The sequence below is a fragment of the Acomys minous genome (genome assembly GCF_964271855.1).
Source record: "Acomys minous genome assembly, chromosome: 14".
Lineage (NCBI taxonomy): Eukaryota > Metazoa > Chordata > Mammalia > Rodentia > Muridae > Acomys > Acomys minous.
In genome coordinates, this window is record NC_140496.1 from 111,657,990 (window position 1) to 111,681,837 (window position 23,848).

The following is a 23,848-nucleotide window of genomic DNA, read 5'->3' on the forward strand; positions in this document are numbered from 1 at the left end:
CTCTGTGTTGATCATGCTTTTATCATTAGAAACTACCTTTAAAAATAAGTTTTTTTGAATGAGATTTAATATTATCTCTGGTAGAATTTAAAGCTGTATACCCACTATAGAAATCAGCTTAGTAAAACATTGTGCACAACCTTGTCAGGAAATTAAAATTAGATTTATCATGTGACCCAGCAATGCTCAAATGAATCAAAATGAAGTCCTCACAGTGATCCATGAGCTCCGACACTGATTGCATCAACAGTCACAACAGTCTCTGTATGGAAACAACTCAGGAGTCCTGTAGCAGGTGAGTGGGTAAAGACAAAGTGGTGTGCACAGGTGACCGAGTCTCATTCATCCTTTAAAAAGGACATTTTCCCATATGTGACAAATGGGTAGATCTGTTAAGTGCCCCAAATCAGTCACAGTTATACTGTTATACAGTTATACTCTGTCAGCACCACCTGAGTACATGCATGCATGTATGTGCGTGTATATGTGTGTATGCACAAGTGTATGCATACATGTGTGCATGTGTATATATGTGTATGTGTGTAATATGCATATATGTATGATGTGTATGGTTATGAATTGCTAGACATTCACATATCAGAGAGAAAAGGGTGTTTCTGAAGCTCAGTTTGCAGTGGGAAAATCACTTAGCAGCAGTGGTGCTTAAGAAATGAAAGCATGTAAACAGGAGGCCCTCCATTTACTAGTTTATGTAGCATAAACTGCTGATCATCTTCAGATTATTCTTTGTATATTTGGATATTTACCCTTTAAAAACAGCCTCATTGAAAGTTTCCTCAACGAAGGACTCTTCCTGAGGTGATATGCCAACAAACAATTCTTTGATCTTTGTCTATGGACAAGCCTGGGCCCCAGAGTTTGGAGGTCTTTTGTGGGGCTCCCTTATAGTATACTAGGCATTTTGCTGCGTTTTATTTTTATAAACAGACAAATAAGTTGTTCCTAGGTGAAAACAGAAATGTGAAAATTAACAATGAGGCACAAAAATGCCCTAAGTACGTTCCAAGATTATGAGTTTCAAGTTAGGATCTTAAAGATTCAGCATCGCTTTTCAGGCTTTCCGTAGAGCCTGTCACCCAGAAGATATCATTCTGTGCTGGGTGCCTCTGCCCACTTTAAGCCCCTTCTTTCAGTGACCTCTAAGGCGTGCTTCTTACCTGCCTTGTCCACTGTTTTCCCCACTTAGAGCTGCTCACAGGGTGACTTCTAGATTCACATGGCTCACAATAGATTTATTTAATATCAGATTCCTACATAACGTTCTGTGTGGAAACAACCAGGAGACACCAACATCCTGTCTATACGGCAATTCATTACGTCAGAGTCCTGCTGGTTTACTGCTGTCCATCATGACGTAGGCAGGAAAAAAACCCAACCAACACAACAACAACAACAACAACACTTGACAGTGACAGAGCATGAGGAAAACTAAGAAAGGAAGGCTTTCCCTCAGTGGCATGGACACCTTCTGATGATCTCATTTACAAGTCAGTTAGGGATCAAAATCACTGAAAGAACTTAAAAGAACAGAGTGAGGCGATCAGCAGGCTTGGCTTTGGGTGGCCTGAGGGTAAGATGCTGATTACAGGCACTGTCCAGGGGGTGACCAGCCACGTGGGATTGGCTGGAGGAAGTCTGATGCAAAAGCAGCAGTGGTATGGCTCTCAGTCACACAAGTAGGTAGCAGGGAGACAGGAATGCTGTTCCCTGCTCAAGATGCCGGCACATGCTCTGTGAGCTCGCCTTCCACATCCTATGCCGCGGATGCACTGTTAGAACTGAACAGTAGACAGCCATGCTGAGCAGCGGGCATCTCTACAGTGGCCACTGGCTGCCCATCTCTCGGAGTCACTCATGTTTTCTCCATACGCAGGGTCCTGAAAACTGGGGACTAGCAGCATATGACAGAAGTCATTGGCGTATCGCCTTCGAGATCAAGTTATAAAAACATCAAAGCTTCCCCCACGTCTTTCTCCTACTCTCCCTAGCTGCCTCCCCCAACATCTCACTGGTTCTGAGGGGCGCTAGCTGCAACTTAGGAATAGATTTACACGCCGAAGGCTCTGGCAAATCTCTCTGCAACAGCCATCCGGAAACACACTGACCAAGCACCCCAGAAAGCATAGAAGCAGATTTCAGACAGAGAGGGCTGTGGGCAGCTGCAGCCCAGTCAACAGCTGGGCTGTCACCTTCTGAGATACCCTGAACCAGCCAGGAGCTCCTCTTTTAATTCTGACTCCCAGCTACTCTTAAAACAGAAACAAAGGAGGAAACAGACAGGTAAATAAATGTGAACGAAACGCAGAAAACACGGCAGGTTTCTCTTCACATCTAAGTCACCTGGATGGCCAGTCCCACAACTCCCGATTGCCACTCAGAACATGCAGGTAGCAGGAGAATTATTTGTGTTGTAAGAAAAATGGCGTGGCTGAGCCTCAACGTTTTTCTTTGTATTATACTTTCAGACGTTTGCGTCCGTTCTTACCACAGCCAGTGCTGACCTACAACCTCAGTGAGTCTTTAAGCAAATGTCTGAGGGTCTTAACTCCCACCGCTCTTTGATCCATTAGAGGATTAGCCACAAGGGATACTGCAAGGAGACGCACGCGTAGGCTCGCATTTCAAACCAAGACACAGACCCTGGATTCTGCATACATAAAGCCCGTCATGTTGCAACACGGCTGCATTCTAATGTTTACTACATCAATTCTTATGGACTTTGGGGTTCCCTATCGGTTGCCAGGCATTTGTAGCCTATAAGACAAAATAATACCAAAAAAAAAAAAAAAAAAGGACCCAACATTGGCTCCCAGTTTGTTGTATCTCACAAGCTTTCGATTCTCTGAGCATTTATTTTGAAGCTTAAATAGTTTTTCCTAAAACTACATTTAAGGTTTTTTATTTTTCATTGCAAAAGCAAACTTAAGGAGTGTACCTCTAAGTTACAGGTCCAGATGGTGATCAGATAGTGGGCTCTACATGGAAGTAGAGTTTACTTTATTCAACAGAATGTCTTTATGCAATTTTCATTCCATAGATGTCAAAACTAAACTAAAGCACCATGCATTCTCTGCCTATATTTTGCTTCTTAGATTCTTGTTGACATAGCATAAAATAAACATTCTGAATGGCAAACACCTCTAAAATGTTTCTTAAATATAAAACGTATAGTTGTGACATATACAGTAGTCCTCCAACGATACTCAGTGTCCTACTCTGATAGACTTTGACAAGGTTTTGCATTCCCAAACATTTCAGGCACATTGTTCAACTTAATTTAATTTTACTTATTACTGGGTGTTATTCTGAAACCCTAAAAAACATCCACACATCAATTAAGAGTACAGTTACTCACACCTGTGAAGTCCATATTATGAATTGATCCTATATTATAACTTCCGTATTACAACTTATATCAAAAATACTAAAATCCTTACGACCTAGGAGGTGGTTCTTTTCCCTCTGCACTTTAAGAATTTTTTCCCAGAACTGAATGAATACAATCAGATGTAAGCAATCAGTTCTCTTCTGTTGTGGAAGTTTTAGTATATATGTAAACATATTTCTGTTTTAATCTCTGCTGGTGCGACATGGGTCTGCTCTAGTTTGTCCACAGCTGATAATTGCCTCCTGGGAGGGCAAGTGACCTTTGTCAGCTGTCAACTACCTCCTACAGGGGGTGTGGTCTTTGTCAGGGGGGAAAAAGCCAGACCTAGGGAGAGATGGGTGTTCCAAGCTGCTCCTGGTTGCTGTTGATGCAGTTTGACAAGAAGAAGCTGGAGATAATCCTGAAATGAAAATTAGGCTTGCCCAAGGAAACCAAGAGCCCTAAACAGCAGGAAGCAGCTAAGGAAACTATGCCCCTTCTGCTCACTAGCCTTCTTTCTCGCCTACCTGTGTTGGGGTGTTGGAAGGGAATAGGGTGGGAAAAGGAGAAAGAGACACAAGGAACTTAAAATAAAAATAGTTTTAAAAAGTATGCCAACACTCTTCCGTCTTGGTGTTTTTCCCACTTAATTGTTATTCTGGTTTCAAGGTGACAAGCAGAAGTTGTCCACATGAAACAGAGGCACAGTTCTCTGTGTAGACCAACACTGGACACATTCCACCTCATTTACGCCTGTCTAGGAATCTGGTCCAGGAAAGGCAGTACACACAGCATGCTCTGATGTGGAGCACACTCTTGTTCTGAGACTTTCTTCTTTACTGCCACACAGAGAGAATCAAACACACGATTCTCCATGTCTGTTCAAGTAGATTCCAGAGCATGGCTCTGACTCCTCCCAAATACTCGCCCTGCGTAGCCATGATGAAATGTTCAGATATTTTGTCATACATAATTGTACTTAATTTATCTGTATATTTAGCCTCATTTGGTCAGAGTATGTATTTTAAAAGGAACTATGAAGATTAAGTTTTAGTTCAGCAGAAGATGAATGTAACATGTTTAAGTCTTATTGGAAGGTTGGGAATAAATGGATGTACTTGATGTCTTTGAGAGCTGAAGGAAAACCATACTAGTAACAAGATGCACATTGAACCACCACACAGACGAAGCATATCACTTTACCTGAGTTAAAAAACATTGCAAATATATTTTGCTCTCGAAAAAAACATTTATTCCTGTACAACAAAAACTATACTACTGTACATGAATGAAAAAAAATATGGGGGAAACAAAGTATTTTTTACAAAGCTGTATGAAATTAGCTTTTGCTTTAAAATGTTCTGAATATTTATATAAACCATCTTCTAAATTGCCTGGTTAAAAGGAACAGTTTGTAAGAACATGTAAATATGACCCTTTCTTTTTCACCTACTAAACCACTTTAATTTTAATTTACAACTGCAAACCGCTGCAATCCGCAGTTTAACCTGCAGAGTGAGGCAACCAAGGCTGAAGCCTGGGAAATGTTTCCAGTTGTAAGAATGACACAGACGCTGGTTCAGATTCATGTCAAAGGCTCTTCAGCCACAAGCAAAACTCTGTCAGTGAGTTGCTTTGCAAAGCAGGTAGTTTACTATTTCATATGAATCTATAGCTTACTGTAGAATTTTGACTTTAGTAAGAATGTGTAGAAAAATGCAGTCAAAATGGCAAAGTTACCACAATAAAAGAAAAGGCTATTTATTTATTTATTTATTTATTTTTTTGCTAGCAGTGAAAAGTCACACGGAGACTTTGGAAAAGATGGTGCCACTTACTTTGGTAGAGTTTTCAAGTGATTTTCTCTTAACTCCAAGATCCGCAATTTGACAAGTCTGTAAAGGAGAGTTTTAAAAATTACTTCTTGCAATTTCTACATAAAAAGCACTTATATAGCAAAGTGAGCAATCATGACCATTAATTAGACAAAAATTCTCGGCTGTTTTTTAATATTGTATCAGATGCTTACTTATTTTTAATGTGCATGGGTATCTTGCTTGCGTGTATACCTATGCACAGTGTGTGTGCCTGGGCCAGGCTTTAAGGAAACATGCAGCCTGTGATGAGCAGGGTCACATTACCACTGGCAACAACAGATAACTACGTTCCTAATGCTGCATAAAAGTATGTTCACTTTATACTGAGTAAGTTTGTGTGTTTATCAGATTATTGAGTGTCTTCTCAATTTCAGGTGTTATGCTCATTGGGACATAACAATGTTTTTCATCGAGAGACTATAGACACACCTGAAAGACAGACGGAATATTCCAGAGCTATGAGTCTTTGGCTTGATGTGAAATCAGATACATGTACCTCCTGTCTCTATAACCTTATGCAAGTTAACTAACCCACTAACCTCTTAACTTTAGTGTGCTCACCAGTAGCACTAAATACTCAGATTGAATACTTTACATGAACACAAATTCCCAGCACATCACGAGTTGTGGTTAAGTGTTTGCTCTCTCTGATCTCACTAGAGGCACAATGGGAACACTTCTGCACATTATGTTTCATTGGTCCCAACGTTTGCATTATACCATTTCTGAGAAGGTTTGTCTTGCTGTGGCAGTGTTGAGTGGAGGAGGCTGCTTTCACCTTTCTCGCTGCTTGTGGACCACTGTGCTACAGAAAGGCACCTTACACACGATGACATAATGGTGTGGTATCAGGAACATACGCTGCTATACACGACTAGACTGAGCCTTGTCTTTGCTTCTCACAATGCTACTGTAAAACCAATACTGGTTGGATGTCCCACAATTTTAATTTTCAGGGAAAAAATCTCACTGTTTAAATGACTTCACTTATATGTTTTTATTGTGCTTTTAGGTATTTATCTAGGTCTCTTTCACTTCCCTTTTTCTTTTCTCTAGTCCTCAATTTAACCTTAATTCTTTCTTAAATAACATGCTTCAGCATACAAAAGCCCCACTAGTAAGAGCTTCTTAGACATCTGAAAAACTCACATCCCAGTGCCTGTGCTAACAGTTCAGTGAGACCAATTCCATCTTTTAAGAGTACAAAGTTTCTTTAGTTGCTGATCCTTACAAGAACAAGGCAGAGCCTAGGACACCTTTGAAGAAAGCTTCTAATTTCAATTGGCCCAGCATTTCAGACTGTCCCACATAGGACTCTGATTAAGCCTAAAATTTCTCAACATTCAGGAATTAGGCCACAAATGCTATTACTAGCTTGTTTAACCTTTTCCCAAATTTTATTTGAGCCCCCAAAAGATATTATTTGTCCCAAATCAGCTGGAAGAAACCTTAAGAGAATGACACCCCATTTCCTTTCCGGCGGGGGGTCAGGTGGGTTTTTGGTTGCTTTCTTGAGCTATAGAGAGTTATTTTCAATGGGAGTTGGTTTAGTTGATCAAATCATGGTCATATGAATTACTAGTCTATTTTTATCACAAGAATATACATCCCAGGTGCAACAGATGGATATGATTCTATATAAATATAAGGTATAATAGACAAGGTCCTCAAAGACCTGCAGAATGTGGCATTTAAAATGTTTTTTATCATTTTAAAGATTTACTGACAATGAGACAGGTTAACACCTGGCAACATCTAGTCTACCTCAAAGAGGATGATGAGCATCAAAGACCCTCCTTATGGAGATGGCTTCAAATGTGGCAAACAAGCCACTGGGAAAAATGTCCTCATTTCTACTACAGACAGAATCCTGCCTTAAAAAAGGGCAAGCTTGGATGAAAGCAGAGTTGACAGCCAAACTCTGCCAAGACAGGGCCAGCAAGTTCTCAATAGTTTCTGCCTAACAAATATGTTTGCCAGATCTACTGGGCCAGAAGGCTGAAGATGATGCTCCAACATCACAGCGAATTTTGGGTGACTGTTCAGGCAGCAAACTGTCTTGGTCATCTTCTTATTTGGGAAGCTGCTAACCTGCACTTCCAGCATACTCAGGTAATCAAGTTTATACTTTCTCGAGTCTGATGAGGTTGAGGACCAGGTAGTTTAGTTTTATAATGAAGCTTAGGTGCTTAGGGGTTAAGATATTTTTCAGTCTAGATAGATGTTTTAAATTGATAATGATGAGATATGATAGATATTGACTTACATTCAGAATTTTAGACACACAAAGATGGAAAGATATTTTATTCAAGGTTGCCAAATACAAATAGCCAAAACACTAAGAATGTAACATTTATATAATTCCTGACTGTGTCATGGTTCTTCTTACTATAGGTAGCTTATTGTATATATGTGTAATAATATAAATATATATGTAAAAAATAAAAAAAATGTTCAATAAAAAACAAAATAAAAAAAGAGTACAAAGTTTCAGGTTGGTAGAAAATTTGAGCATCCTTTTGTCAAACCAACTAGTTGAAGGCAGAACAACTGCTTAGATTATGAATTATCATAAAGTAAATATGCTATTAAACAGAGCATATTTTGGCAACTTAAAACAAAATTTAAATTCTAATTCAAAATAGCTTTGATAATCGATATTATGTGTCCTCTTAGCCTACACCTCATACTCATTTTAGGAGAAATAACAAAAAAAGAGAAATAATAAAAAGTGTCTTACAGTGTCATAAATATTTTATGATTTGTTCATTTTAGAGCCCCTTGTGCTAAGGTTGATACTCAAAGGATAATTCTAGTCTACAAAGGTAAGTGCAGCTGGGGAAAACATTTTTTTATAAGTGCATGACTTGTAATTTCCCTCATGTATGTGGTTTAGGATGCTGTGACATCTTCATCCATAGAAGTTAAGGAGTCTGGGATGTTACAGCGTGGAAGAGACATCACTGTGTGTCAGGGGACTTCCTCATGCTGCCTACTGTTCTCCTCACCGCTGTCAAGGGCCATGTGCAGAAACTCACCCAGCTAATCATTTGTACAATTTCAAAAACAATAACCAAAGCTGGCAATGGCATTGGAATGTCTTTGGTTTTTATGACACGTATATTATACAGGAAAACAGCACCGGAAGATACTGAAACGAGATATGAATGGAAACAAAGCCACCTAGAATTTTAGCCTCCAAACAGTCATCTATGATTAGAGCGTGCTTTCCTGGACGTCCATCAGCTTCTCCACAGCACTGCCTCACAGGAGCACTGCAGGAGAGTCAGCCAAATTCCTAGACAAGATGCGATTTCATTGTCATCATTTTGTCAGCAGTGAAAATTGAACTTGTCTACAAAATCCATATGTGAACACAGTATTTCTAGTAATAAATTTAAAGGCAGCGAATGGCATTACTATTTTTGAAGTTCTTTAAGCATGTATCTAACCTTCAGTTGGATGAGTTGGGTTCAAAAGCTAGGACAAGTTAAGTACTTTGTTGTCATTTTAATTTGTATTTACCAGATATTTGTGGAGGCTGACATTCCTCTTGCATTCGCTATGTCTTTATGTTTTATCACAAGCTGCCCGTGCAGCCGCACATCCTTCCCAGTGTCACGGTGTTCGTGCTCATTTGTAAGGAATTTATATATTAAGGACGTCATTTGTTTTCATACATAATTAAAACTTTTTTTTTTACTTTATGTTTCATGATTTATTCTATCTGAAAAGTATTTTGTTGGCCAAGTCTATCTACACATTTGTAATGCTGTCTTATAATGCTGTCTTTTACTTCCCTGTCTATAAAGGAATTTTGCAGTCTAAGAGCTGTGAACACCCTCCTGAAATTGCTCATATTACCTGGGCTCTCTTTTTTATATTTAACTTTAACTCACCAAAAAATTATTTTATAATCATATTATGTGGAGACCTAATTTTATCCTAATTATTATAAAACATTTAATTAACATGTATTGTATGCTAATGAGACCAAACTGTAATCATCTCTGTCACTCACATCCTTGCACTGATGAAGCACTTGGCAGAGGGAAAATGAGATTACACAGGTAACATCTTTTATCCTTACCTTCCAAAGTTAGCTGGAAGAAATTCGAGGAAGGCGTCATTCAGGTAAAGCTGGGTCAGGTTAAGAAGCTGTGTGAAGCCATCGGGAAGTCTAAAAAGGAATTGAAGTTTTAGTCACTGCATCAGTGTTGCTATAGAAACATAAAAAAATATCATAGAGGAAGAAAAAGAGAAAGAAATTATGTCTTCAAATTCTCCTTTCATTTCAGTCGTAGAAGAATTTATTGAGCATACAGTTACAGCTGGAAGCTTTAAAATTTCTAACTTATTAAAATAAACAATCCTTTCCCCAGTGCTGCTCTCCTGAGCTGACAACACTGACAACACTGAGAGCTGAAATCTCATCCTGTTGGCTGCATCTTCCACACCAGTCAAGACATTCTTATGGAAATCTCAGTGGAATGACCATGGGACTTTAAGATGAGCAGGACTTTCCTGTGAAAACAGTCATGTCAAGTCAGGCAAGGACCTCCTGACATTGAGCTGATTCGGCTAGTCACCAGTGTTTCCCTACAGTTTTTATCACCATGGTAATGAAGCCTGCTCCATGTGAAAAGGGACTCAACTGACTCCCACTCAATAGTTTCTCCAATGCTAGCTTAACCTGTGTGTATAAAAGCAAAATTGGTCTATCTCCTGTTAATTAAAGGTGAGCAAGAAGATTTGGAAGATATTTGAACAGAGTCATAAAGATAGTAAGTGACACTGAAAAGTTAAGAAATAACCTTAAAATAGTGAAATTTTAAAAATTACTTGCAAATATTAAATCTTTAATCTTTTTGTTTAATTAAAATAGTCTCCATGAGTATTTTTCTTCAAACAATATTTTCTACAACTATTTCTATTTTTAACACTTTAATGTCTTTATCTATAATCTAGTCTGGACTTCATTTTTCCATAAAACATTTCTAAGGCACCTTTTCCTCACCTTGTAACCGGTTTCCCTGAGCTGGCTGCTGGCATCATGCGCACAGCTGCTTGCGCTCACTGAGGTCGACTACTCCGGTGTTTCTGGCCTGCAGTCACCAGCTCTCCTTTGCCCTTCACTCTGCAACTCAAGTTGCCTACGGAACTCTGTCACCACTGACAGCCCTTCCCTTTGTTTTTTTCTGCAGCCTCTGCATCCCACTGCGGAGCATGGTGGCACATGGGTTTCCTCTCATCGTTTCTCTTCTGCTTGTAGGAACCAGGCCCGACTGGGCTGCCTGCCTGTCTTGCTGTTTCATGTCCTGTTTCTAGCAGCTTCCATCTTGGTTAGCTATCTTGGTTAGCTAGTCATGTTTACTGCTATGAGAACGCGCCCCTCCCTTCCTCGAGACTTTTCCTCCTGTGTGCGATTACCTCTTGAGGGATTTCACCTGGGAGGAGGAGTCCTGTTTTGCTGCCTATAAGAAGGCTCTTTGGAACTCTGGGGAGGAGAAGAATAAACCGCTGCTGCGGCAGCTGCTGCGGCTGCTGCTCTTTTAGCACGAAGGACCCGCTGTGTTATTGTGTGTGTGTGTGTGCGTGTGCGTGTGTGCGTGTGTGCGTGTGTGCGTGTGTGTGTGTGTGTGTGTGTGTGTGTGTGTGTGTATGAGTTAAATCCACAGTCCCTGGCCCTCGACTCGGTACAGTGGTGGCAAGAGCGCCACACTGCTCACACTTTCTTATGAAATGTTTTTTTTCCTATGTAAAAGAATAAGTGTTCATACACAACAGAATAAAGAAACAGCTAGTATGGTGGACTCCTCCCATGCCTTTCCAAGGCCACATCTTCCTGTTTGCCCCTCTATTATGCAGCCTTGCCTTCCCTGGAACTCTCTATGTAGACCGGGTTGGCCTTGAACTCACAGAGACTCGCCTGCCTCTGCCTTCTAAGTTCTGAGGCATGTACCATCATTCCTGGCCTATCTTACAAATTTTTTGATTGCAATTTAATTTCTTTATTAGTTAATTTATTTACTGACTTTACATCCCGGTCATAGGCCCTTCCCTCCTCTTCCAGTCCCTCCCTCCTCCTCTCTTCCTCTTCTTCTTCTTCCTCCTCCTCCTCCTCCCCATTTTCCTCAGAAAATCCCCTGGCTACCCACCCTCCCCTGCTCATCAAGTCACATCAGTACTGGGCCTGTCTTTTTCCACTGTGTTCTGGCAAAGGCAGTCCTGCCAGGGGGAAGGGATAAAAAAGCAGGCAGCAGAGTCCATGCCAGGGATAATCCCTGCTCCCTTTACTAGGCAACCCACATGAAGTCTGAGCTGCCCATCTGCTACGTCTGTGTAGGGGACCTAGGCCCAGTCCATGCATGGTCTTTGGTTGGTGCTTCAGTCTCCATAAGCCCCTCTGGGCTCTAGTTAGTTGGCTCTGTTGGCTTGTGGAGCTCCTGCTGCTTCCAGGTTCTTTTTCCTTCCCCCACTTTTCCACAAGCCTCCCTATGCTTCACCCAAGATGCTGTGAGTCTCAGCATCTGTTTCAATGTGCTGCTTTGTGGAGCCTCTCAGAGAACAGCTCTTCTAGGTTCCTGTATAAAAGTATAGCAGGGTATTGTTAAGAACTGACTCTCTCCCACGAGGTGGGTCTCAGGTTGGGCCAGGCACTGGTTGGTCATTCCCTCAATCTCTGCTCTGTCTGTTCTATCTTTAACCCTGCACATCTTGTAGGTAGAGTAAATTTTAGGTTAAAGCTTTTCTGAGTGGCTTGGTGTTCTCCTCTTTCCACTAGGAGTCTTATCTATTTAGTGGGTGTCCGTCTTCAGTCTCCATAACCTCTGCTACTAGGAGTCTCATTGGAGTCCCCCTCATATCCTTCCAAGGCCTATCCTGACTTAGGCCTGTCTCTAGCTTGTCACAGAGATTCTCCATGCCCATGGTTTCTCTTTCTCTGAAGGCCTTCTGTGCTCCCCTGCCAACCCCCTCACGCTGCACTCCCCAGCTTTGTTCTCCACCCTTATTTCTCTCTGTGCTCCCTGTCCTACATGTTCCTCTCTTCAGCCACTACTGCTGTCTGTTCTATTTCCCTTTCTGAGTGAGATTTAAACATCTTCCCTTGGGTCCTCCTTGTTACTTATCTTCTTTGGGTTTGTGCACTGTAGCATGTTTATCCTATACTATATGGCTAGAATCCATTTATAAATGAGTACATACCGACTACGTCTTTCTGGGTATGTGATACCCCACTCAGGATGATCTTTTCTAGTTGCATGATTTCCTTGTTTACTAATAGCTTAGTAGTATCATACTGTGTAAATATACCACCATTTCTTTATTCCCCCCCCCTTTTTTTTGGTTGAGGGACATCTAGGTCATTTTCAGGTTCTGACTATTATAAATAAAGCTGCTTTGAACATAGTTGAGCAAGTGTCCTTGTTATAGGGCAGAGCATCTTTGGGTATATGCCCAGGAGAGGTATAGCTGGGTCTTGACGTAGAGCTTTCTGAGAAAGCACCAGATTTATTTCCATAGTAGCCATATAAGCTTCTACTCCCACCAGCAATGGAGGAGCATTCTCCCTCTACCACATCCTCACCAGCAACGGAGGAGCATTCTCCCTCTACCACATCCTCACCAGCAACGGAGGAGCATTCTCCCTCTACCACATCCTCACCAGCAACGGAGGAGCATTCTCCCTCTACCACATCCTCACCAGCAATGGAGGAGCATTCTCCCTCTACCACATCCTCACCAGCAATGGAGGAGCATTCTCCCTCTACCACATCCTCACCAGCAATGGAGGAGCATTCTCCCTCTACCACATCCTCACCAGCAACGGAGGAGCATTCTCCCTCTACCACATCCTCACCAGCAATGGAGGAGCATTCTCCCTCTACCACATCCTCACCAGCAATGGAGGAGCATTCTCCCTCTACCACATCCTCACCAGCAATGGAGGAGCATTCTCCCTCTACCACATCCTCACCAGCAATGGAGGAGCATTCTCCCTCTACCACATCCTCACCAGCAATGGAGGAGCATTCTCCCTCTACCACATCCTCACCAGCAGCTGCTGTCGATTGAGTTTTTGATTTTAGCCATTCTGACAGGTGTAAGATGGACTCTCAGAGTTTTCTTTCTTTTTTTTTTTTTAATTTTCATTTCCCTAATGACTAAAGATGTTGAGCATTTCTTTAAGTGCTTCTTGGCCATTTGAGATTCCTGTGTTGAGAATTCTGTTTAGCTCTGTGCCTCATTTTTTAATGGGGTTATTTTGGTTGTTTGTGTTCTTGAGTTATTTATATATTTATATATTTTGGATATTAGTGCTTTGTCAGATGTAGGTTTGGTGAAGATCTGTTCCCAGTCTATATGCTATCATTTTGTTCTCTTGATAGTATCCTTTGCCTTACAGAAGCTTTTCAGTTTTAAACGGTCCCATTTATTAATTGTTGATCTCAGAGCCTGAGCTGTGGGTATTCTGTTCAGGAAGTTGTCTCCTGACAACTTATCTAATGACCATCTTCTGAGATGGAGAAAAAGCCTTTGGCAAAATCCAGCACCCTTTCATGATGAAAATCTTAGAGAAATCAAGGATAGAAGGCACATATCTACCATATAAAGACTGTACACAGCAAGCCAACAGCCAACATCAAACTAAATGGAGAGGAACTCACAGCGATCCCACTAAAACCAGGGACAAGATAAGGCAGCACACTCTCTCCATCTCTTCAATATAGTACTTGAAGTTCTAGCTAGAGCAGTAAGACAACTAAAGGAGATCAAGGGGATACACATTGGAAAGGCAGAAGTCAAAGTATCGCTATTTGCAGATGATATGATAGTTACACAAAAGTGACCCCTCAAAATTCCACCAGACAACTTCTAAAGTTGTTAAATATCTTCAGCAAAGTGGCTGGATACAAGATTAATTTTAAAAAGTTAATGCCCCTCCTGTATAGAAATTACAAACAGGATGTGAAAGAAATTAGGGAAACTACACCCTTCACAAAGCCACAAATTCTTAAATGTTTATTATTTTTATTTTAAAAAGATTTTTTACTGTGTAACTGCTTAACTCCTTAAAAAGAAGCTGGCCTGTGGTTTTTGCATGTTATATAAGTCAAATCATATTGTTTATATTTTCCAAGGCTTTTAAAAAATAGCTTTACTTTTCCTGCATATTCATCCATTTGGACAGTAACTGTCTGTCTTAGAAAGCCCTACCGTCACTCAGTAACAGCACAGCTTGTTTAGCATTCTCCTGTAAACAAAGGTTAGTTACTTTCAGGGTTTTCCTTTGAGGTCATAAATGGTGCTTCTGTGAAGTCATTTGAACACATATCCCAATGACCTTCACTAGAGGCCACACAATTGCCCTCCCTGAAAGCAACAGTAACGCTTTGCAGGAAGTGCAAGTTTAAATTTCCTGAGGATAGCCAAATTTTATTCATAGCCCCATCTATTTATAGCCAAAGCATCTGTGTAAGAGTTTCCTTTTTGTGTCCTTTTCTTTCCTTATTTCATGTATATGAGTGCTTTGTCTGCATATATATCTGTGAACTGTGTGAATACAGTGCCTGAAGAGGCCAGAAGGGGGTGTCTTATCCCCTAACACCAGAGTTAAAGACTGTGGACACTGAGAACATAGCCTGGGCTTCTGTAAGAGCAGACAAAGCTTTTAATGCCGAGACTTTCTCCAGTCCCTCTGTGTTTTCTTCTTGACAGTTGGCTTCACTAGGTATTTTTTCATATCACTCTTTTTATAAACGTTGTAATGTAAAATAATAATATATTTTCTTTTAATTAATACAGTGGTAGTTTCAATGATCAATTATAGTCAGATTTTGATTTTAATCTTCTGTGGAAAACATGTTTATTCATTTTGGTTATTTTCCTGCATCTCTACCCTGACATCTAGCTTGTGGCTTTGTGTACACTGAGCCCAACACAGTCCCTGCAGGATGGTGTCGTCAGCCAGGGCCTCAGAATTTCCTAGGGGCACTCCCCAGCTGCTGTGGAGCAGGAGTGAAATAGCTCACTCCCTCATCTGCCTTCTCTCTAACTCTGTAGAGTTTTATGTCCTTGAAGCATTCGCAAGAGAGCAAGTCCAGTGTAGCTCTTGAATGCTCAATATGCATCTCCTTGGACAGTTACCAGCATATTTTGCTTATGTCCACTCTAACACCTGCTTTTAGTCAACACAAACTAAACAGCAAATTCCCTTCTTGGAAATAATTTTCTTTTATTCCTTCCTTATTAGCATACAGGTTAATCAGATGGGTAGGCTTCACTGTAGCATCTCCTAACACTAAGTGTTATCTACAGATTTTGTCCTCTCCCACTCCCATCTCCCTCTATTACCCAAGAGTCTCTTTTACTTTCAGGTCTTCCACTTTTTCTTTCTTCCTTTTTTTTATTCATAGAAAACCCTTTTCCTGAACAATTTTAAATTAAAAACTGTTATTATTATTTGTTGTGGTGGGTCATGCCATAGTGTGTTTGGATGTCAGAAGACAATTTTGTTCTTTTCTTCTTTTTAAGTGGAGTCTGGTGATTGAAGTCAAGATGCTAGATGTGTGGGTCACATGCTTTACCCACCGAGCCAGTGTTCTGGACTACAACCCCCACCCCACCCCCGTGTTCTGGACTACAACCCCCACCACCCTTTGCGACAGACATTGTCTGGCTATACAAGCCAGACTAGCCTTGAGTTTACTATATAGCTCAAGCTGGTTTCAAACTCAAATCACTCCTCCTCCTCTGTCTTACTAGTACTGGGGGCTACTTCCATGGTACACCAGACTTATCTGCAACTTTACACACAATAGTTTGATATTGACCGGTAGTGATTCTTTACACATTCTCAGGGCACTAATTTTATATTGGTTATTTCATTCTGTAACTGTCTTTCTTCAGCTTGGATTTTAGAGTGTGTTTGTTTTTGGATATAGCTCCCAGGAGGATGTTTCCATAAGTTTACTCTTTAGGAAAGTGAGATTCAAGAAAACAGGAAAGGAAGAGGGTAGCTAGTAGGGGCTTTATAGTGTAGAAATGAGTAGAGACCCAGACAGATTGACTGACGCCTTCCTTCTCATATGCGGAGGCTGCAAGTCCACTATGTGACAGTTCCCTGGCATAGAGTTAAGACATATTTTCAATGAGACTCAGCCACAGTTCTTCTTTGATATCACTGTGGAAAGCAAAATGAAGTTATGCACTTAGAAGCCAGAGAGGCAGGGCTTCTCAGTAAATGTTGGGCTCTCATTTCTCACTAAGAAGTCATTTTAAGGTTTACTTTGATTATGTTCCCTGGTGACTGAGAGCAAAGCAAAGTAGTGATTCTGAACTGTAACTTTCATGTTTCCAGTGTTTTCATTGCTTATTATTTCACAAAGTTCTTACTGAAAAAATTAAAAAAAAACACTGCAGGAAGATCAACAAAAGCAAATCTATCTTTGAAAAGACCAATAAAACTGATAAATTGGTAGTCAGAGTGAGAAGCCAAGCAATAAGACTCAAAGTCAGTGATGAGAGAATAACAGCAGAGCTACAGAAATAGAAACAGTCAAGGACTGAGAAAATCACACTGGGAACAGCAAGGCATGTCTTGCACAAAATGCACAGATTCCTGAAAACAGTTCCTACTAGTACCCAAAGAAGAAATAGCTGCTTTGGATAGCTTGTAGCTATTAAGGAAAGGCTAACAGCCATAATGGAAATTCCAGGCCAAATAGCTGCACCAGCGAAGTCCACCAAGGGTTAATGGAGAGATGGAACTAATCTATGCTAATTACCATAGCAAATCCAAGAGAACATTTCCCAGATCACTTCATGAAAGCTGTTTTACCTTGCTAACAATCTGGACAAAGGAATTTGTGGAAGCATCTGATGGGCATAGCTCACGAAATCAACAGACAAAGCACTAGTCGGTGCTAGTAAACCAGAGTGGTAAAGCATAAATATGAGTGGCTAAAGAGAGTTTGTTCCTGGCAAGCATGATTGACAGGAAACACTAAACAACGTGAGTTGCTATAAAACCAGAGGAAAGAAAGCTAAGTGATCACAGATCTTAGAAATCAGCTCTGGCCAAATCCAACACCCAATAAAAATAAATAAGCACTCTGCAAACTAGACACCAAATGTGTGACAACTCTGCAGTGTATGGTGGCAAGGTAGGGGGTTTCCTGTCAGTAAAAGCAGTGGGGGTGGCAGTCAATGGGCTGCCATTCCCATAGCCATCTTCCTGACTAGGTAGCAAGCTGCATCTGAAGATAGTTACACAGCAGGGAGGAATGCCTGTGAGAGGTATCATGCCTTGAGTGTGGCCAGCAGGAAGCTGGGAACAGGCCTCCCTGTGTGAGGGGGGAATTCTGCAACAGCCCCGGTGAGTTCCAGTGAGTGCTGGAGTAGACTCTTATCTATCTGAGCCCCATGAAAACACTGTTCAGTTCTTTCCTGGGGGTAAGAATATGAACCAGCAGCTGAAATTGGCCATGTACAAGTTCCTGAACCACAGACACTGGGAGATGACAGTGGACTGTAAACAAACTGCTGAGCTCATCGGCATTTATTACATAGAAGGAAATGAATATGCATTTTGATACTCAGAATAATATCTCTGCCACAAGAACCTCCCCGAAATGTGGAGCGGATTGGGAATACAGAAGAGGGTATCGTTAAAACATACAAATAGAAAAACAAACAAACAAACAACAAACCAACCAACCACAAGCACAGGCCATGGCAGACAAAGGCCATATTGCCTTGAATCAATCCTGCTGGGAGGATCATCAGTGGAGGGGAAGCTCAGTGATGGGACGTTTCCTTAACTCAACAAAAGGGATATGTGAAAAATAAGAAGCAATGACAGATAATAAAAAACCAGACTGTGTTTTCTGTTTTTAACTTCTTTGTTACTCCAACAAGACAACTAAGTCAATATTCAGCAAATAGAAATAATGAGAAAAGATAAATCCACAGATGAATGATTGCATACCTAAAGACCCCTTGCAAATGTCTAGACACAGTCCAATAGCGTTAAGAAAGAAAGTTTAGTTAGCTTTTTAGGTTATAATATAAATATATAAAAATCTACTGTATTGATATATGTGGCAAAATAAATGGGATAATAAAAAATATTCACAATAGCTTAAAAGTAAACTTGTGAAAATAAATAAGACATGTAATATGTACATGTAAAACTTTATAAAAATGAGTACAAGAAAGTTTGGAGACATTTTTAGGGTTAAGGTTCTCAATATTTCTGAGATATTGATCCTAGCCAATTTGACCAACTGATATGATGCAATCCGTGTCAACATTCTGGCAGATTTTTATATTTTTGAAGAAACTGGGAAGCTACTTGTGAAATTTATGTATAAAACCAAAAGGCGGAGACTAACTTGCGCGATGAGGATAAAGAAGAAACTTACTGAGGATTCATATTACCTGACTCATGCTTTGCAACGTAGAGCTGCAGTAGCTGAGGGAGTATCTGCGATATGAAGGTGAGCATAGAGGTTGGTGCAACGTAACAGAAGGCACAATGGACACCACATGCATATGGCCAATTAGCTTTCAGTGGAGGCACCTGGTGGCCCTCGTCAGGATGGGCACTTTTCCCAACAACTGATCTGAAGCAATGGGACACTTGGACATCAGAGGAAATCCTCAAGGCCATCAAGCACCCATGATAGGTAGAGGTTGGCTGTGGTGAGAATCGTAAGCCAAGGCAAAGCGATGTCAGAGCTATGAAAGCTCCAGAGCAAAACGTCAGAGAAATCAACAGGACTCTCAGCTTGGCAAAGTGTATTTTATTTTATTTTTTAGCAGGAAGCTAGGATTCATATTTTTAAATAGGACTTTGTACAAACATAAAAGCCTCTGTGAAGGGCACTACTTAGAGTGTGAAAGAAGAAACCACGGAACTGGGACTCATACTGCCCCCTGAAATCTGAAAATACCTTATAATTTAGCATTTAAAAGGCAAGTCAAGAAAAAAATTGAAAAGAATTTGAATCACTGCCAAAGAAACAATACTTTTAATTACTATGCAGAGAAATATGCTGGTTGGACACTACAAATGAAATTAAAACTACAAGGAGACGCTCATCTGCCAGACTGACTGAAATTGCAGAAATGAAAGCTGATAGCAGTGGTCGGTGACAAAGAAACAGCCACCATTTGCAAAGGCTTGTAAGTTTCTTTTATGCTTAAGGATATGAATTCTGTACAACTACCCTGGGCACTAAGCAAAACAAGTGACAGCAGCGTGGATTTCTCAAATGCCTGCACTGCACATAAGCAATCTCAGCTCCTATTAGTGGATAGAGTCCTGTGATGTGTCTGCCACGGGATGCTCTTGACAATAAAGGGGCTGACATGTGGACAAAGAGACCGCCAGCAAGATGAGGAAAAAAACAAAAACAAAAACAAAAAACCAAAAACTAGACACAGACACCAGCCATCCACAACGCATTTTGGAAAAGACAGCTGGGTTAAGGGAGTTTATTGGATGTTGGAATTATTTATAGTGATTGTAGTTTGTGACTAACCGTCTGTCAAAGTTTACTCAGATGTGACAAAAAATGAGGAGGTTTTACTTGTATAACTTAAAAGAAGAGTCTGACTTTGAAGATGGACACACTAGTTACATTTAGTTTTCTATTGACTATGTTTTTATACACTCCCACACTATTTAATATTTAAAGTGTTAAGTGTTCTTGATGAGACAGGTCATGCAAATGTTTTACAAAGTTAAACATACAAAATAAATTTGGATATGGGTATGATAAAGTTTTAAAATTCTTAGTGATGTAAATTTTAATCTGCCTTCTACCCTAAAAGACTGGCTGCAATGACTAAACAAGGCAACAGATTAGAATCAAGGAACTAAAGAAAATGCACAAACAAACGCGCGGTAAAGCAGCCTAGCTCTTCATGCACTCTGGGCTGTGAGGCCCTCGGGCATGTTTCCAGTTTTGGTGTGAGAGGCTAATGGTATCCATTATGTTGAGGTGCTGAGAAGAATGCATTTGGTGTAGAGTTAGGGGCTGTTGTCAAGAGCTGGGTTTGTTTCCCCCTTCCTTATTGTACATTTTTCTGCTGTGTCTCACACAAGTCATGCACTGTTTATTTTCTACCCCAGTCTACTGTGTCCCCTGGTGTAAAAAACCCTGACCAGCCTCTTTGTGTCTTGTGAAAATACTTCCTCTGTTAAGCACTCTAGTCTCCTCTACACAATTAGACAAAGTCCTGAAGGACTTTGCTGTCAGCTTCATGTAATTAAGATGCCATCTCTTTGAACACCACCATCTGCATTCCAGGACCGCTCTGCTCCAGTCTCTCCCACTAGACTACTAAGATGTCAGTAGCCTTTCTGAATTTTAATCTTGCTTTCGTTTTACTTGAATGCTCAGGTTCAAGACTTACCTAACTGACTTGTTAATGATGCCACGGACCTCTCTCTCACCCCAGAAAACACGTGAGTCAGCAGTATAGCTACATGTCGATTGAACCACAAACACCTTTTCCTGATGTTAGCACCTTCATTATTCATATCTCTCCATCTCCACCTTTAGGCTTTCCCCTTTACTCTTTCTGCTATTTCTGGGACCCAAACACTTCTCAGTTTTAGTCAGACCCAATATCTTTGATGGGACACTCGACTGTTAAAGCATCCTTGGCATTTTCACACCTTCTATTGTCTTAAAGTTCCATTGGGTGTTAGCATTCTGCTTCAGTCTGCCTACCAGTGATGCCATTGCTTACCTGCCATGGGGGCGTGACCCTGCCCATGGCCATGTAAAAGGACAGACCCTCTCCGTGGTCTCTTTCTTACCTCTTTATCCCCTCTCTCCTCTTACCTTCTCTCTCTCTCCTCTTACCTTCTCTCTCTCTCTCTCTCTCTCTCTCTCTCTCTCTCTCTGTCTGTCTGTCTCTTTTTTCTTTCTTCTTCCTCCTCCTCCTTCTCCTCCTCCTTCTTCTTGTCCCTGTCTCTTTCTCTCTGGGGGTACTCTTTCCTTTCCCCTGCCCCCCCATGCTCATTTAATATAATATCTGTCACCTGGCATCTTATTATCTTATCTTATTTTCTTTTTATTAATCATGACATTGGATCCTTGATGCTAATTTCTCATCATGACTGCAACTAATAACTATTTCCTTGATTTTGACTCTCGTCCATGGAATACTGCTGAGAACTACAGAAAACCAATGCCATGGTTGCTCAAAGTAATGCTATATTGTGCCAGTTGGGTCTTTCTTTACATTTATGATGCTTTTAATCATTTTAATGAAACTTTGAACCCTTGGTAGATTTCCTATTATTATGTTAACTATAACAATTGATGCTACATTGAAAACTATTATCATAAAAAGTCTATCTCAGCATACTGCAAGCCAATGAAAATACAAATAAAAATATAAGTAAAATTTAATTATTTATACTCACTTAGAAATGGGATTGACACTGGCTTCAATAATGGTTAAACACTTACAGCACTTTATATTTTCAGGAAATTCTTGTACACCTAAAAGGTTGAAAAACAAAACAAAACAGTGATCTGAGTTTATGAAGATATCCCAGCAAGCTTGTTGAAGCTCTGGTTCCTAGAGTGAAAATAAGCCATTAAAACTACAAATTTGGATCTAAACTGCATGCAAGGCAAATATTCAAGCAGAGATGATAACTGAATATAATAAAACCATGCAAAATGACAGGTATACAAGCAATTTTCCTAATACAATTGGATGTTAAATAATACTTTAGGATAGTAATAGCTGGAAGTTGCATCCAAAATTAAAGACAACTGTATCTGGTGCTTTACTCTCAGGAATGAAAACAAAAGTTGTAGCTTGATGATACAATATGTTGCAAAAGTTTTGACTGTAAAACCAGCATCACACACCCAATGCTCTAAACCCTGATGCTCAGCTCGGATCATGAAGCTATATGAGTTCCTTGTAAGAACATCTGGACATTCTTGTTATGTATAGGCTGGTTTCAGAATCAGGCTGAACTGGCCTCATGATGGAAGCAAACTCTTACCAGAACATTCTCTGGTCACTAATTATATGGGGGCATTGTGTTTTACAGGCAGAATGGTATATTTGCTTTTTAAAATAGGCAGTTTTATTATTCACAAATAGCAAGTGACATTAGTCATTAAGAGGGAGGGGGTAGAGAGGTAAGAGAGAGACCAAATGAGGGCACTATGTTGCTACTTCACAAATGTATTCATTTCAATAAATGTAACACAAAATCTAATTTGATTGGGTTCACAAAATTAATGACAAAAGGCAAACAGCATTCCTGCTTTTTAAACCAACCATGCTAGAAACAAAACTTTTAAATCACAGAATTAATCAAAACTATATTAACAAATTAATTATTACTTGAAGGGAATAGATACAATATAATACTTAACTGCTACACTCCATTAATTTTGTTCTTTGAACTCCCCATTAAAAAAATATGATGCTTGAGCATTTCTTAATGTTTCTGCTTTGGAATGGGCTTGTAGCTCTGTTGGCAGAGTATGTGCTGGAGTAGAGAGAGGCCTGGGCTTGATTCCCAGCACCACACACATGAGGTGTAGTGATACAGACCTAGGATCCCAGAAAACCTGGGAGGTAGAGACAGGAAGGTCATCCTTGGCTAGATAGTAATTCAAGGCCAGTTGGGACTACATGAGCCCTGGCTCAAAGGAAAATAAAAGCCTTTTCTCTAAACTCTTAATTATTTGAGAAGTAACCTGTCTGTTACTTATTAGTGCTATTTAGTTCCTTGTACACATTCTGCTTCTTGTATTTCTGATGTCATGCTTGTTCATTCTTCTACCAGTAAACAGAACGTATTAGGGAAGAAAGACATTTGAGATTAATCAGTTTATCATTTCCACCTGTCATGAGGAGGGGGAGACAGAAAATCTTGGATAAATGTCAGGTTAGGAGGTTTAATTTTGTGCTTTTCATTGGGCTTTCCTATACTGTAGAGGAATTTTAATCCATCAACACGCCTGCTCTGATGACATCCAAAGGCCTTCTATGTCTGTGTGACCTGGGCAGAACACAGGCACACCCTTAGTACACACCTTTAATCCCAAACAATGAAGGTAAAGTTGGCTTGTAGAAGGAAGCACCCATGTTTGACAGTGAGGTCTAATTGACAGGCAGACAAAGTGATGAATCAGAGAAAGATTTGACAGATTAAACTATGCCCAACTTTCACAAGAACTAAGAGGAGAAAGAACTGACTTAGGCGAGAGCAGCACAGAGAGGAGAGAGATGGTAGTTTACTAGGAGAGTTTTACAGAGACAGGTTACAGACAGAGAACAAACTAGACACAGGTGAAGACGGACTAAGCCAGGGAGTGAGAAGAAGCCAGGAGATTAGAACAGAATTAGTTTGAGGCCAAGCAGAACACTTCAGTCAGAAGCTGAGAGAAGCTAATTTGAATCAGTCAGCTTGAAGAGGAGTTTGGAGCCAGAATAGCTGAGTTGAATCAGCCATACAGAGTTTAAAAAGAGAGCTGGTATGAGAGGACAAGCTAGAGAGGTGAAGACAGAATAAGCCAGAAAATGAGAA

The 23,848-nt window shown here is 40.4% G+C and overlaps 1 protein-coding gene across 14 annotated transcripts in view; it reads right to left on the reverse strand.

Moving 5' to 3' along the window:
* LRRC7 (leucine rich repeat containing 7) overlaps positions 1–23,848 on the reverse strand; it is a 474,653-nt gene that overhangs the window by 204,670 nt on the left and 246,135 nt on the right. For all 14 annotated transcript variants that reach the window (XM_084757043.1, XM_084757042.1, XM_084757040.1 and 11 more), the window contains 3 exons: positions 21,713–21,791; positions 9,356–9,445; positions 5,227–5,283 (listed from right to left, as the gene is read on the reverse strand). In XM_084757043.1, the coding sequence (XP_084613169.1) occupies positions 5,227–5,283; positions 9,356–9,445; positions 21,713–21,791 (226 nt within the window). The remainder of the gene's footprint in view (positions 1–5,226; positions 5,284–9,355; positions 9,446–21,712; positions 21,792–23,848) is intronic.